Raw genomic sequence first — 13,655 nt, 5'->3', positions numbered from 1 at the left:
CCCTACCTGTCTTTAACAGGAAGAGAAGCCCCTGTTCCTGGGGCTAGCACGTGTGCTATGGCGGAGGGGTACCCCAGGGGCGCATCCTTGGGGGGCTGGACCTCTGCCCACAAAGGAAGTCTCCTGACATCACTTGAGGGACAGCCCCTTGGGACCAATCAGGGGCCCCTCTCTTGTGCCTGCCTTTGGGGTATATCTGGGGGGCTCCTCATTTGAATAAAAAGAAGCCCTAGAGGTTTTCTCCAGGGGCCCACGCATCCGTGTCGTTCTTGGCGGTTTTGGGCCACCGAGGCTACCTGTGGCCATCGCTCCCACGTGAGAGCGATAAAGGACCACCCAGGAAGGGGTGTACAAGCCCCTTCCCCCCCCCTGCAAGCGGAGGGGAAGTAGAGAGAGAGAGCTCAACAGACTATGTGCTAGCTTTGAGCACAGAGAGGCTCAGGAACAATGCCTGTGCCCTGAGTTCAGGTCCCAGGACCAGCAAAGAAAGTAAAACCAGGTCCTTGGAGCCCTACACAAAGTGGTAGTTACCTCTTTGTCTCTAAAAATTGAGGTAGAACGAATGAAGTTGTCTGTGCCAGTGCAGAAAACATTATGACTTCAGTGCTTAAATGGCCATGTGAATAATACAATGCCTTTTTGAGCAAATTTCATTCCTCTACTCCTGACAGAATTACTAAACAAGAATGAAGCTCCGGTTCCTTAACTTTTGTGCTTCTAGAAAGTCTTTCCAATTAAAACTGATTTTCTTTCAACCTCTTAGTCACTTTGATGCTCCCACTGCCTTTCCAAAAATTACATGAAACTCTTCAAAAGTATCTTATAGATAACCCATATGAAAATCAAATAAGGCAAAGGCATTTATTTCCTAGGAGTTTATCAAAGAAATTTTTTGTTTTTGTTTTTGTGTTGTTGTTATTGTTGTTGTTTTTGCCAGTCCTGGGCTTGGACTCAGGGTCTGAGCACTCTCCATGGTTTCTTTTTGCTCAAGGCTAACACTCTACCACTTGAGCCACAGTGCCACTTCTGGCCATTTTCTATATATGTGGTACTGGGGAATCAAACCCAGGGCTTCATGTATACAACACAAGCACTCTTGCCACTAGGCCATATTCCCAGCCCTCAAAGACATTTTTTAAAGACAAAAAGGGCAGCTAATTGTGACTGTACATATTCCTCCAAATAATGCTGTGATTTCTTTTATTGGGCAAAATTGTCCTCTCTCATTTCCCTCCAAAAAGAGGGAATGTGTACATGTTACACATGTGTACATGTGCAGTGCTTTTGCTGTTGTTTTTCCTCTAACCACAAAGAATTTTGACTTGCAGAGAAACTCTTTAGGCACAGGCTCTCTGTAGTTGACATGTGGCACCAGAACCTGGTGATTTCTGTGCAGAAAGATGAGAGGTGGGTAGTAATACAGTTTGCCTATTGCAGAGCAACAGTGACCCAAATCTTTGACAGTATACATTTGATCACTTCTGAATGTCCAATACTCATTGGCAGTATACTCACTGGAAAGCATCACTGGATTCTTCTCCTTGTAGCGATTTTAAATATATACCCTAGGGAAAGGATTGTGCTGGTGGTTTAGTTGATGCTTGTAATCCTAGCTACTCAATTAGTTCATAAGACCCTTTAAAAATTAAGGTTGCCGGGGTGGGGTACGGGGGCGGGGGGATTGGGAATATGGCCTAGTGGTAGAGTGCTTGCATACATGAAGTCCTGGGTTCCATTCCTCAACACCACATATATAGAAAAACCCAGAAGTGGGGCTGTGGCTCAAGTGGTAGAGTGCTAGCCTTGAGCAAAAGAGAAGCCAGGGACAGTGTCCAGGCCCTGAGTTCAAGCCACAGGACTGCCAAAAAAGAGAGAGAGAGAGAGAGAGAGAGAGAGAAAAAAGAATGAGGAAGGGCTGGGGATATGGCCCAGTGGCAAGAGTGCTTGTCTCATATACATGAGGCCCTGGGTTCAATTCCCCAGCACCACATATGCAGAAAATGGCCAGAAGTTGCGCTGTGGCTCAAGTGGCAGAGTACTAGCCTTGAGCAAAAAGAAGCCAGGGACAGTGCTTAGGCCCTGAGTCTAAGCCCCAGGACTGGCCAAAAAAAAAAAAAAAAAAAAATGAGGAAGTAAGAATAAGAAGGACCAAAAAAATAAAATAAGAAGTAGAAATAAAATAAAATTAAGGTTGCTTTGTCTTGTTTTTTCTAGGGAAACATCTCACTTTCTTGGGTCTTTGAAACAACCTCCAACATTATTAGTGTGTTGAGGGTCTTTGTTGGTTGTGTGACTTGAACTCAGGGTCTGGGCACTGTCCCTAATCTTTTTTGCTCAGGACTAGCACTCTACCATGTTGAGCCACAGGGGAACTTCTGGTTTTCTGGTGGTTAGTTGGAGATAAGAGTCTCACTGATGGGCTAGGAATGTGGCTTAGTGGTAGAATACTTGCCTAGCATGCATAAAGCCATGGATTCAATTCCTCAGTACCACAGGAAAAAAAAACTGGAAATGGCACTGTGGCTCAAGTAGTAGAATGCTACTCTTGACCAAAAGAAGCTCAGGGACAGTGTTCAGGCCCTGAGTTCAAGCCCCACTGACTTTCCTGCCCGGGTTGGCTTCAAACCATGATCCTGAGAGCTCAGCCTCCTGAGTAATTAGGATTACAGGTATGGGCCACCAGCACCTGGTCCAATTTAAGGTGTTCTAAAAACAAAAGTATTGAGTAATTCTTATATCTTTAGCTATTTATTTATTGCCAGACCTTGGGCTTGGACTCAGTGCTTGAGCACTGTCCCTGGCTTCTTTTTGCTCATGGCAAGCACTCTACAACTTGAGCCACAGCGCCACTTCTGTCTTTTTCTATATAGGTGGTGCTGAGGAATCGAACCCAGGGCTTCATGTATGCAAGGCAAACACTCTTCCACTAGGCTATATTCCCAGCCCCTGGCTTTTTTTTTAAAAGACTGGTTTCTTCTAGACATTTTAAAACTGTTTATTTGTTTATTTGTCTGTTTATTTGTCTGTTCTTGATCTAATAAACACTCCTAAATCATTCCTATGATGAGAATGTGATTTTTATTAAAAGTGATATAAGCTTTACATAGTTCCTTGATTTAAAAATGGAGAGCCATGGGCTGGGGATATGGCCTAGTGGCAAGAGTGCTTGCCTTGTATACATGAGGCCCTGGGTTCAATTCCTCAGCACCACATATACAGAAAATGGCCAGAAGTGGCTCTGTGGCTCAAGTGGCAGAGTGCTAGCCATGAGCAAAAAGAAGCCAGGGACAGTGCTCAGGTCCTGAGTCCAAGCCCCAGGATTAGCCAAAAAAAATAAAAATAAAAATGGAGAGCCATGAATATTTAATGGATCTTTGTAGAAATAAAATAATAAGGCTATTGTATATATTTCTCCCCTTTTTTCCTCATCTGGATCTTGAACTCAGAGTCTGGGTACTATAGCTTTTTTGCTCAAGCCTGGTATTCTACCACTTGACATTTTCTTGGCTGATTGGAGATAAGAATCTCATAGACTTTTCTGTCTGCATTGGCTTAGAGCCTTAATCCTTAGATCTCAGCCTCCTGAAAAGTTTCGCTTACAGACATAAGCCACCAGTGCCCAGGCTTTCCTTCCCTTTAAATTGTTTTCTTTAATGTACTTAGAGCCAAGTACAAATTTGTTAAGGATCCTGAATTGCCCACTTAAGAAAACTGTTTCAATACTAAATTATAGATTTTTCAATTCTACCACCTTGTGTTTGACAAAGACAGAAAATACCATGATAATTAACCATCCAATATTTACTTAAAATTAACCCTCTTATCCTTATATTACACTGATTTCTGAAGAGCCTTTATAAAAATCTGTTTCAAAGTGTCAGAATAGTTGAGTTTACTGTAGACGCATAAGGAAAAGAAGCATTATTTTTGGAGGTTTCCCATTGAAATGTCTAATTTGTTGTAAATTTAATTTGTAGCCCAATCAATTGAGCAAAGACTGATGAAAATGGATCACACTGCAATCCACCCGCATTTACTGGATATGAAAATTGGACAAGGCAAATATGAGCAAGGGTTCTTTCCAAAGTTACAGTCTGATGTCTTGGCAACAGGACCAACCAATAACAAGTAAGAATATTCTTCACTGGAGTAAGTGATTACAGGAATGGGCAGGGTAGTCTGCAACTCTGATCAGGCTTTTATCTATCTGATTCTTGTTTCCTCCTTCCTTCCCTTTCCCCCTTCCTTCTTTTTTTATTTTCTTTCTTGTTGGATATGGCGCTTGAACTTTGGGCCTGGGTGCTGTCCCTGAGCTCTTCAGCTTAAGACTAGCACTCTACCATTACAACTACAGAGCCACTTTCGGTTTTCTGGTGGTTAATTGGAGATAAGAGTCTCATTGACTTTCCTTTCTGGGCTGGTTTTCAACAGTGATCTTAGCCTCCTGAGTAGTTAGGATTACGTATAGGCTTGAGCTACCGGTGCTGGCTTTTTTTTTTTTTTTGCTTGAATTCAGGGCCAAGACACTGTCCCTGAGCTTCTTTTGCTCAAGGCTAGCACTATCCCACTTGTGCTACAGTGCTACTTTGAGCTTTTTCTGCTTGTGTGGTACTGAGAAGTTAAACCCAGGGTTTCATGTATGCTAGGCAAGCACTCTACCATTAAGCCACATTGCTTTCTTCTCTTTTTGTGCCAGTACTAGGGCTTGAACTCAGGGCCTCTCACTCTTGCTTGGCTTTTTCCACTCAAGGCTGGTGCTCTACCATTTGAACTACAGCTTCACTTCCAGCTTTTTGCTGGTTAATTGGCAGTCTCTCAGATTTGTCTACTCTAGGCTTGGAAGGTGGCTTAGTGGTAGAGTGCTTGCTTAGCATGCATGAAGACTGGGTTTGTTTGCTCATAAACAGAAAAGACCAGAAGTTGCGCTGTGGCTCAAATGTTAGAGCACTAGCCTTGAGCAAAAAGAAGCTCAAGGACAGTGCTAAGATCCTAAGTTCAAGCCCCAGAACTGGGGAAATAAAAAAATTTAAAGATTCATCCACCTAGGCTGTCTTTAAATTCTGATCTTCAGTTCTCAGCCTCCTGAGTAGCTAGGATTACAGATGTGAGCCGCTGGCATCCAGATCCAGCTTTTTTTTTTTTTTTTTAAATAACCTAAAAGAAATGACAGGCTTATCACTTTCTCATCAACTAAAGATGGTTGTTCATATTTGTTTCTTAAATATATTAGATTTTTTTTGGCGGGGGGCAGTCCTGGGCCTTGGACTCAGGGCCTGAGCACTGTCCCTGGCTTCTTTTTACTCAAGGCTAGCACTCTACCACTTGAGCCACAGCCCCATTTCTGGCTTTTTCTGTTTATGTGGTGCTGAGGAATTGAACCCAGGGCTTTATGCATGCTAGGCAAGCACTCTACCACTAAGCCACATTCCCAGTACCACTGTTCTTTCTAATGCACTTTTCTCTGCCTTGAAATACACCTTTCCTGCCAGTGGAGCTTTCTTTGTCCCAATGAAGGGTGTTTGTTGGATGTAACGTTGGTAATAACAGCTAATGTAATTAAGCAGATTCTGTATTAGCTTCTTTGCTCACTGCTTTGAGCACATCAGCTTATTAGTCATTATAAGTATCCCTATATATAAACGTTATATTTTACCCATTATATAAAGAAGATTCAGAGAGGGTAAACCATTTTATGGCAAGATCACAAAGCTAGAAAGTAGTGAAACTAGAATTGAAGCCTAGGTCTTGATTTAGCAACCCACACCCTATATATAATGCCTTCCTCTCTAAGAGAAGGGCACAAGATACTTTTTGCTACTTTAAGATCTGAAAAATCCTTGGTATACCTTAAGAAAGTTTGTTTTATTTTTCTTTACTTTGTATTTCATTTTTGTATAGCTGGGGATCAACCAGGGCCTTACATTTGCTCAGGCAAGTACCACTGATCTCTACAACCAGGCCCAAGCAAATTTAAATGACCTGAAATGCAGTACTGAACATAAAAGAATTTAGGCTGGGAATATGGCCTAGTGGCAAGAGTGCTTGCCTCTCATATATATGAAGCCCTAGGTTCGATTCCTCAGCACCACATATATAGAAAAACGGCCAGAAGTGGCACTGTGGCTCAAGTGGCAGAGTGCTAGCCTTGAGCAAAGGAAGCCAGGGACAGTGCTCAGGCCCTGAATCCAAGCCCCAGAACTGGCAAAAAAAAAAAAGAAAAAAAAATTAGCAACAGCTGCTGATCTGATAAGCTTTGGAATACAGCTGGTTTCAGATACCTCACCTTGTGCCTGCAGCTGAGCTGTCAGGAAAGGTGGATCCAAGAGAGACTGAGGTGTGGGAAACAACATGTAATCTTATGTATCCTCCCCCTCTAGCCCCCAATTCCATGTGTCTTTTTTTATGCAGTGCCACAACTGTCTGAGACTTGAACTCAGGACTTCAAAATATATTAGCTTTTTCATTCAATGCTAGCAATCTACCACTTGAGCCACATCTCTACTTCTGGCTTTTTGCTGGGTAATTGGAGATAAATGTGTCAGGGATTTGTCTGCCCAGGCTGGCTTTTGAACCAGAGTAGCTAGGATGACAGATTGCAGGCATGAGCCACAGGTTCCCGGCTTATCTTCTTTCCCTAATACATTTTCTACTTTTTGCCAGCCAAGGAGGAATGTTCTGCTAGTTATATTTTCTTCCTTTGCTTTCTTTTCTTTTTCTTTTGTGTTGGTTATGGGGCCTGAACTCATAAAGGTGTGGCCCCTGAGCTCTTTTTGCTCAAGGCTAGTGCTCTACCATTTTGAGTCACAGTTCCACTTCTGGTATTTGAATGGTTGATTGAAGATAAGAGTCTTGCTGAGACTGTTCTGCCTAGGCTGGCCTTGAACCACAATCCTCAGATTTCCGCCTCCTGACTAGCTAGGGTTACAGGCATGAGCCACTGGCACCCAGCTCCTCCTTTACTTTCTAAGTTCATTAGCCAATCCTTTTGTTCTGCTTCATATTTTTAGTGTTCATTTTGAATACCCTGTCCCTTAACTCTAATTTTTGTTAGATCCCTGGGCACATTCACTCTTTCAACACTGAAGTTTTTTGGTCATAGGACTATTTTCAAGGCCTCCATGCCAAAAGGTGTACAGCTAAGTCTGTGTACATTTTGTTTGTTAATTTATCTTCCCCTCCTCTGTGTTTATTGCATCACTCCTCATGTATATGTGGTGGTTTAGTTGTTCTAGGAGTAAGTTGTGGAGTGAGGTTTTGTGTTACATTCACCAAATGAGTGGTGGTACTGAAGAGTAAAATGAGACAGTTGCAGTAGTCATTGACAGGTATGGAGTAGAGCTGATGAAAGGGCAGATAGAGCTGGGCTCAGTGGTTCACACCTGTGATACTATACTCAAGAGGATTAAGGTTCAAAGCCAGCCAAGCAGATATAAAACTTAGAGACTTGGGGTTGGGAATATGGCCTAGTAGCAACAGTGCCTGTCTCGTATACATGAATCCCTAGGTTCAGTTCCTCAGCACCACATAGATAGAAAAGGTCAGAAGTGGCACTTCGGCTCAAGTGGCAGAATGCTACCCTGAGCAAAAGGAAGCCAGGGACAGTGCTCAGGCCCTGAGTTCAAGCCCCAGGACTGGCAAAAAACAAACAAACAAACAAAAAAAAACACCAAAAAACTTAGACTCTTTTCTCCAATTAACTAACAAAAAGCCAGAAATTGAGGCATATCTCAAGTAGTAGAGGGCTAGCCTTGTGTATAAAAGCTCAGGAACAATGCCCAGGCCATATATTTGAGACCTAGGACTGGCACAGAAAAAGAACCTGGTAAATACGAGCTACCATTTTGCAGAAATACAGTCCTACAGGACTAGAACAAAAGAATCACAGTGGCCATTGGGCCAATCCTGAGACTATGGAAGAGGACTTACTCTTAGTAGTACTTTGAGTCAAGCTTAGAAAGCTATTCCCTGAAAGGTAGAATATTTCTGAAGAGCTCATTGACAGTGTTCACCACGTGCAAGACCTTGTATTCCATCCCGAGTGGCACACATACATAAAGTTATTTTAGAATATTAGAATTGAGTAATTATAAATTGTGGATTTGGGTATTATTCTTCAGTTAAAAATATTGAATAGTAAAAGATATTGAATAATATTTGCTTTTAGCATTATATATCTGATAGACTTGAGAACTGGAATAAAATTTGCCTTGTTATTATGAACACATAATTTTTAGTTTTTGTGAGAGTGTGTGTGTGTGTGTATGTGAAGAATTCATTGTGGTGATGGTTGCACTTTATGCGTATACTAAAACACATCAGACTAGTGCTTTGGATGGGTGGATTGAGTGGTATTATGATTATGTCATTTTTTTTTTTTTTTTTTTTTAGTCCAGGGGCTTGAACTCAGGGCCTGGGCACTACCCATGAGCTTCTTTTGATCAAGGCTAGCTAGCACTCTACCACCGAGCCATAGCACTACTTCCAGATTTTTCTATGGAGGTGGTCTGAGGAATCGAACCCAGCTGTTCCATATTTGTAAATGAATTCATTGCAGGGCTTGGAATGTGGCTTAGTGGTAGAGTGCTTGCCTAGCATGCATGAAACCCTGGGTTCTATTCCTCAGTATCACCTACACGGAAAAATCCAGAAGTGGCACTGTGGCTCAAGTGGTAGAGTATTAGCCTTGAGCAAAAGAAGCTCAGGGACAGTACCCAGGACCTGAGATCAAGCCCCAGTACTACCCAAAAAAAAATTAGTTGCAAAGCAGGGAATGTCCTGTGTAAAAGATAGAGACCATCCGTCTGTTGTTCTTTGATCAATTATCTTGACTCTTGCTGCCCTCAATGCGGTTGTTGTTGTTTTTTAGTCGCTGGGTGAGCCGCAGTGCCACCACACAGCGCAGGAAAGAACGCCTTCGACAGTACTCGGAGCACGTAGGACTGGACAACGATTTGAGGGAGGTATGTGGGATGCCTGGATGCAAAGCTAGGACAAGGCCTACCCACCCAGCGAGGTTCTTTGTACCAGTCCTTTCATGTTCTCAAAAAAAAAAAATTGTCCAGTGTATTTGAAAAAAATTATCCTTTGGTACTGATATGTAGCAAAAAGACAGTTTCTTTCCATTTTTGTAATTTCAGTCCATCGAAAATAGATGTCCTTCATCAAGTAAAAGCTTTAAGAGGGGGAGGGGGAATGAGGGAGGAGGTAACAAATAGTACAAGAAATGTACCCAAGGCCTAATGTATGAAACTGTAACCTCTCTGTACATCACTTTGACAATAAATAAGAAAAAAAAAAGCTTTAAGAGTAAATTTGGGATCTGGGTACAGGTGGCTCATGCTGAAAGCTGAGGATCACAGTTCAAAGTCAGCACAAGCAGGGAAGTCCTTGAGACTCTTTCTTTGGCGGAATGGGGGCGGAGGTATGCGGGGAGGTCATAGGATTTATACTCTGGGTCTGGGCACTGTCCCTGAGCTCTTCAGCTCAAGGCTAGTACTTTATCACCGTTGAACCACAGTGCTACTTTCTGTTTTCTGGTGGTTAATTGGAGATAAGAATGTCAGGGATTTTCCTGCCCGGCCTGGCTTTGAACCAAAATCCTCAGATCTCAGCCTCCTGAGTAGCTAGGATTATAGGCTTGGGGGGGCGGGGCTTGAGTCTTTTACCTTCATTAAACTACCAAAAAAGCTAAAAGTGGAGCTATAGCTTAAGTGGTAGAACACTAGCCTTAAGCAAAAAAGCTCAGGGACAGCACCCAGGCCCTGAATTAAAGCCCCAGAACCAGAAAAAGAAAAAGAACAGAAAGTTTAGGGACAGTAGTCCTTGGTTTCAAGTATAATTTTTAAACTTAGTCAGTAAAGAAACATTTTCCTAAGCTTTGTCCTGGGGGCTTGCTGGTACCATTTGTGGGACTTTGTTGAGCCATTGTGAAATTAAGATCCATTTGCTTTATTTGTACTCTTTGAAAATAAAAGTAATTATACAATTGAGTAGTTATACTTAAGTTTTTGTCTCATATGATCAAAAGAAAAGTGCAGTAAGAAAATCTGTTAACTGTTTTCTAAACTTAAATGTGTAGAAATAAAACAGAAGACATCATTGTAAACATCTCTGGCTTTTTCTCAGTGTGTTCATCCATGTGTGATTTTGAACATTTGCTTAAGAACTGAAGCATCCCATCAGTGCCTTCCTTTAGCAACTGTATTTCTTCTCTTTTGCACCTTTGCTGTGATTTTCTCATGTGCATGCTTGTTTTGCCGGTCTCTTTCCCCCTCTCCTTTTTCTTTTTTGCTTTTCTGTCATTGGCACTTCATCCACTTAGCCTTCCGGGGACCTTTTGGTCTGTCAGAACTCCATGGGATTCTGGGAGTGGGAACAGGGCCCACCTCCTCCTGCACGGCTTCCTAAAAAGTCCTTCTCTGAGTGCTGCCTGGTATGTCCTTTGCCTTGCAAGTGCTTCACCAGATATTCCCACATGTTGTCCTTAGTGTTGCTTGATGATGTGCACACACATGTGGGAGTTCACATAGCTGTAGAATGCCTCCCATCATCTGTCATTTGAGCACTTCATCTCTTCCCTTTGCTTCTTCCCCTTGTGCTTTTTTTCTTTGAATGTTAATGTACGTAATTCCACCTTGTTGACAGTAAAACTGGCCCCGTGCAGTGGGAATGTATTTTTCTTACTGGGACTGGGACTTGACTTAGGGTCTGATACTCAAAGGCTGGCACTCTACCACCTGATACATGCCTATGCCTCTGGGATTCTTTTTTTTTTTTTAATGTTGGTCCTTGGCCTTGAACTCATGGCCTGGGCACTATCCCTGAGCTTTGTTTTTTTGTTGTTGTTCAAGGCTTGCACTTTACTATTTGATCCACAGTTCCACTTCTGGCTTTTTGGAGGTTAATTGGAGATAAAAGTCTCACCTACTTTCCTGCCTAGGCTGGCTTCAAACCATGATCCTTAGATCTCAGCTTCCTGAGTAGTTAGGGTTACAGGAGTGAGCCATTGGTACCCAGCTGGGGTAACTTTAAATATATATTGTTAAAATTGCTTTTACCTGCTTATTTCTAAATTTGTTTGTTTGAGGTGCGTATCACGTACACACGTACACACGTGTGCCAATCCTAGGGCTTGAACTCAGGGCCTGGACACTGTCTCTGAGCTTTTGTGCACAAGGCTAGCACTGTACCACCTGAGCCACAGCTCTGCCTCCTGGGATTTTTATTTTTAATAAAAACAATTGCTTTTATTTCAGAGAAGGAAAAATGTGTTCAATATACATATTCCCCCCCCCCCCGCTTTTTTTTTTACTTTTTGAAGAACAAAAGTGTTAGAAGTTTGGCTTTTCTCTCTTAGATTTTTGTCTCCACAGCATTTTAATTTTAATTTCCTAGTATACATTTTATGTTTCAGGAAATCCAGTCATCAACATAGAATATTGAATGGTAAGAGGAACCCTTAAGTTCATCTTATCCAACCTGACATAATTAGCTAAAGTCCAAAACAGTTGCCCAAAGGTTAAATGGACATGCAAAAGCAAAGTTGGGCTTGGAGCCCAGAAATCCTGATGTCCATCAAATTTTTTCCTATTGACCCTGCATGTAAGCTTGCATTCACCACTGTTTTCCCGAGGACATAAGTAATTTGGGAGCCTTTCTCATATTTTTTCCCTCTTTATGTCATTGAAGTTTATTTTATTTTATGAAAGATTTTTTACAAGTTCAGCACCACTTAAAGAGATAAGTGTGTTTATTAGAAAACTGAAGAGGGTTGGGAATGTAACTTAGTGGTAGAGTGCTTGCCTAGCATACTTGAAGCCCTAGATTGGATTCCTCAGTGCCACATAAACAGAAAAGGCCGGAAGTAGCACTGTGGCTCAAGTGGTAGAGTGCTAGTCTTGAGCAAAAGAGCTCAGAGATGGCACCCAAGCCCTGTATTCAAGCCCCACAACCTACAAAAATAAACCAACAAAAAAAAACCCAAAAACTAAACTAAGCCCAATGCTGGTTACCAGCTCACACTTGTAATTGTATTTCTTAGCCAGTCTAGACTGGAAGTCCTTGAGACTCTTTATCTTCAGTTAACAAAACAAAAACCAAACAAAACCCCAAAATACCTGCTAGTGGAGCTGTTTCTTAAGTGGTAGAGCCAGCCTTGAGCAAAAAAGCTCAAGGATAGCACTAAGGCCCGGAGATCAAGCCCCATCCTGGTGCGCACACACACGTACTAAGAGAGCTCCATGTGGTTCTGAACGATTTTAAACTTGATAAATTAACAAGTTTAGGAGAGCACAGCACAGCACTTTCTCTAAAGTACCACATGCTAATACAGCCTTTCTGCATCTGGCTTATTCCTGTATTTGTTAGTATAAAATTAAGTAGAACAGAAAATGATACTTATACTTTTTTAAATACTCTTAATTTTTTAGAAATATATGCAAGAGGCACGAAGCTTAGGAAAAAACCTGAGGCAACCCAAATTGTCAGACCTCTCTCCTGCAGTAATTGCACAGACTAACTGGAAATTTGTGGAAGGCCTATTAAAAGAATGCAGAATGAAGGTATGTATTACTAATGCTGGACAGTGTGAATTTGTGCTTGTGCTATGGATGGGATGTGGGGCTAAGAGGAGATGAGTCAATCTCCATTAAAGACATAGCTTCCCTAAAAGGAACCATGATTTGGCATGACTCACCACACTAGTAATCTGGGACACCCATGTCGTTTTTCTCACCTTTGTATCCTCTGCCATCAAAAGACATTGCTAATCTGGACAGGAAAGTCCATGAGACTCTTAGCTCAAGCACCAAAAGAGTCAAAAGTGGAGTTATGGCTCTGTGGTAGAGAGTTAGCCTTGAGCACAAAAGCTCAGGGATGGTGCAAGGCCCTGAATACAAGCCCCAGGAATAGCGCGCGCATGCACACACACACGCGCGCGCGCACGCGCGCGCACGCACGCAAATCTGTAATTAGACAAATAACAAAGGGAAGCCATTAATTGGCTCATTTATGGGATGACTTATGACCCACGGTGCATGATATTTCAGACAAAACGCATGTTGGTAGAGAAGATGGGACATGAGGCAGTGGAGCTGGGCCATGGGGAAGCAAACATCACTGGCCTGGAGGAGAACACCCTGATTGCCAGCCTCTGTGACCTGCTGGAGAGGATATGGAGCCATGGCTTGCAGGTCAAGCAGGTAACTGTTTATGACATAGCCCATTAGGAGGTCTGTAAGAAATATGACATGAAGAAGGAGATGTCATTAAAAGGCTATCTTTGGCCTGGCACTTAAAACTCACACCTATAGTCCTAGTATATTCTAAAGGTTAAGATCTGAAGACATGGTTCAAAGCCAATTCTGGAAAAAAAAAGTCTGTGAGACAATCTCCAATGAACCAGAAAAAAAGCCAAAAGTGGAACTGTGGCTACAGTGGTAGAGCACCAGCCTTGAGGGGAAAAAAAAGGCTATGTTCTTTTGTCTTTTGTCACAAGATGACTGGTAGTGTTACTAGCTTTTTAACCCCAGAAAAGGAAAACATAATTGACAATCCGGCAACAATTTGGGAATAATAGCAAAAGATAAAACCCCACACTTACTGCAGACTCATTGCTCTGTGAAACCTATGCAATGTCTACTTTTATCCAGCCAAAA

At 42.2% G+C, this 13,655-nt stretch overlaps 1 protein-coding gene across 2 annotated transcripts in view; it reads left to right on the top strand.

Moving 5' to 3' along the window:
- Dennd5b (DENN domain containing 5B) overlaps positions 1-13,655 on the top strand; it is a 148,333-nt gene that overhangs the window by 104,525 nt on the left and 30,153 nt on the right. For both annotated transcript variants that reach the window (XM_048366961.1, XM_048366951.1), the window contains 4 exons: positions 3,978-4,128; positions 8,867-8,960; positions 12,429-12,560; positions 13,047-13,199. In XM_048366961.1, the coding sequence (XP_048222918.1) occupies positions 3,978-4,128; positions 8,867-8,960; positions 12,429-12,560; positions 13,047-13,199 (530 nt within the window). The remainder of the gene's footprint in view (positions 1-3,977; positions 4,129-8,866; positions 8,961-12,428; positions 12,561-13,046; positions 13,200-13,655) is intronic.

This window comes from Perognathus longimembris, chromosome 1, assembly GCF_023159225.1.
Source record: "Perognathus longimembris pacificus isolate PPM17 chromosome 1, ASM2315922v1, whole genome shotgun sequence".
NCBI lineage: Eukaryota > Metazoa > Chordata > Mammalia > Rodentia > Heteromyidae > Perognathus > Perognathus longimembris.
Note: the sequence above shows the minus strand (reverse complement) of the source record. Positions and strands in the feature narration are given on the sequence as shown.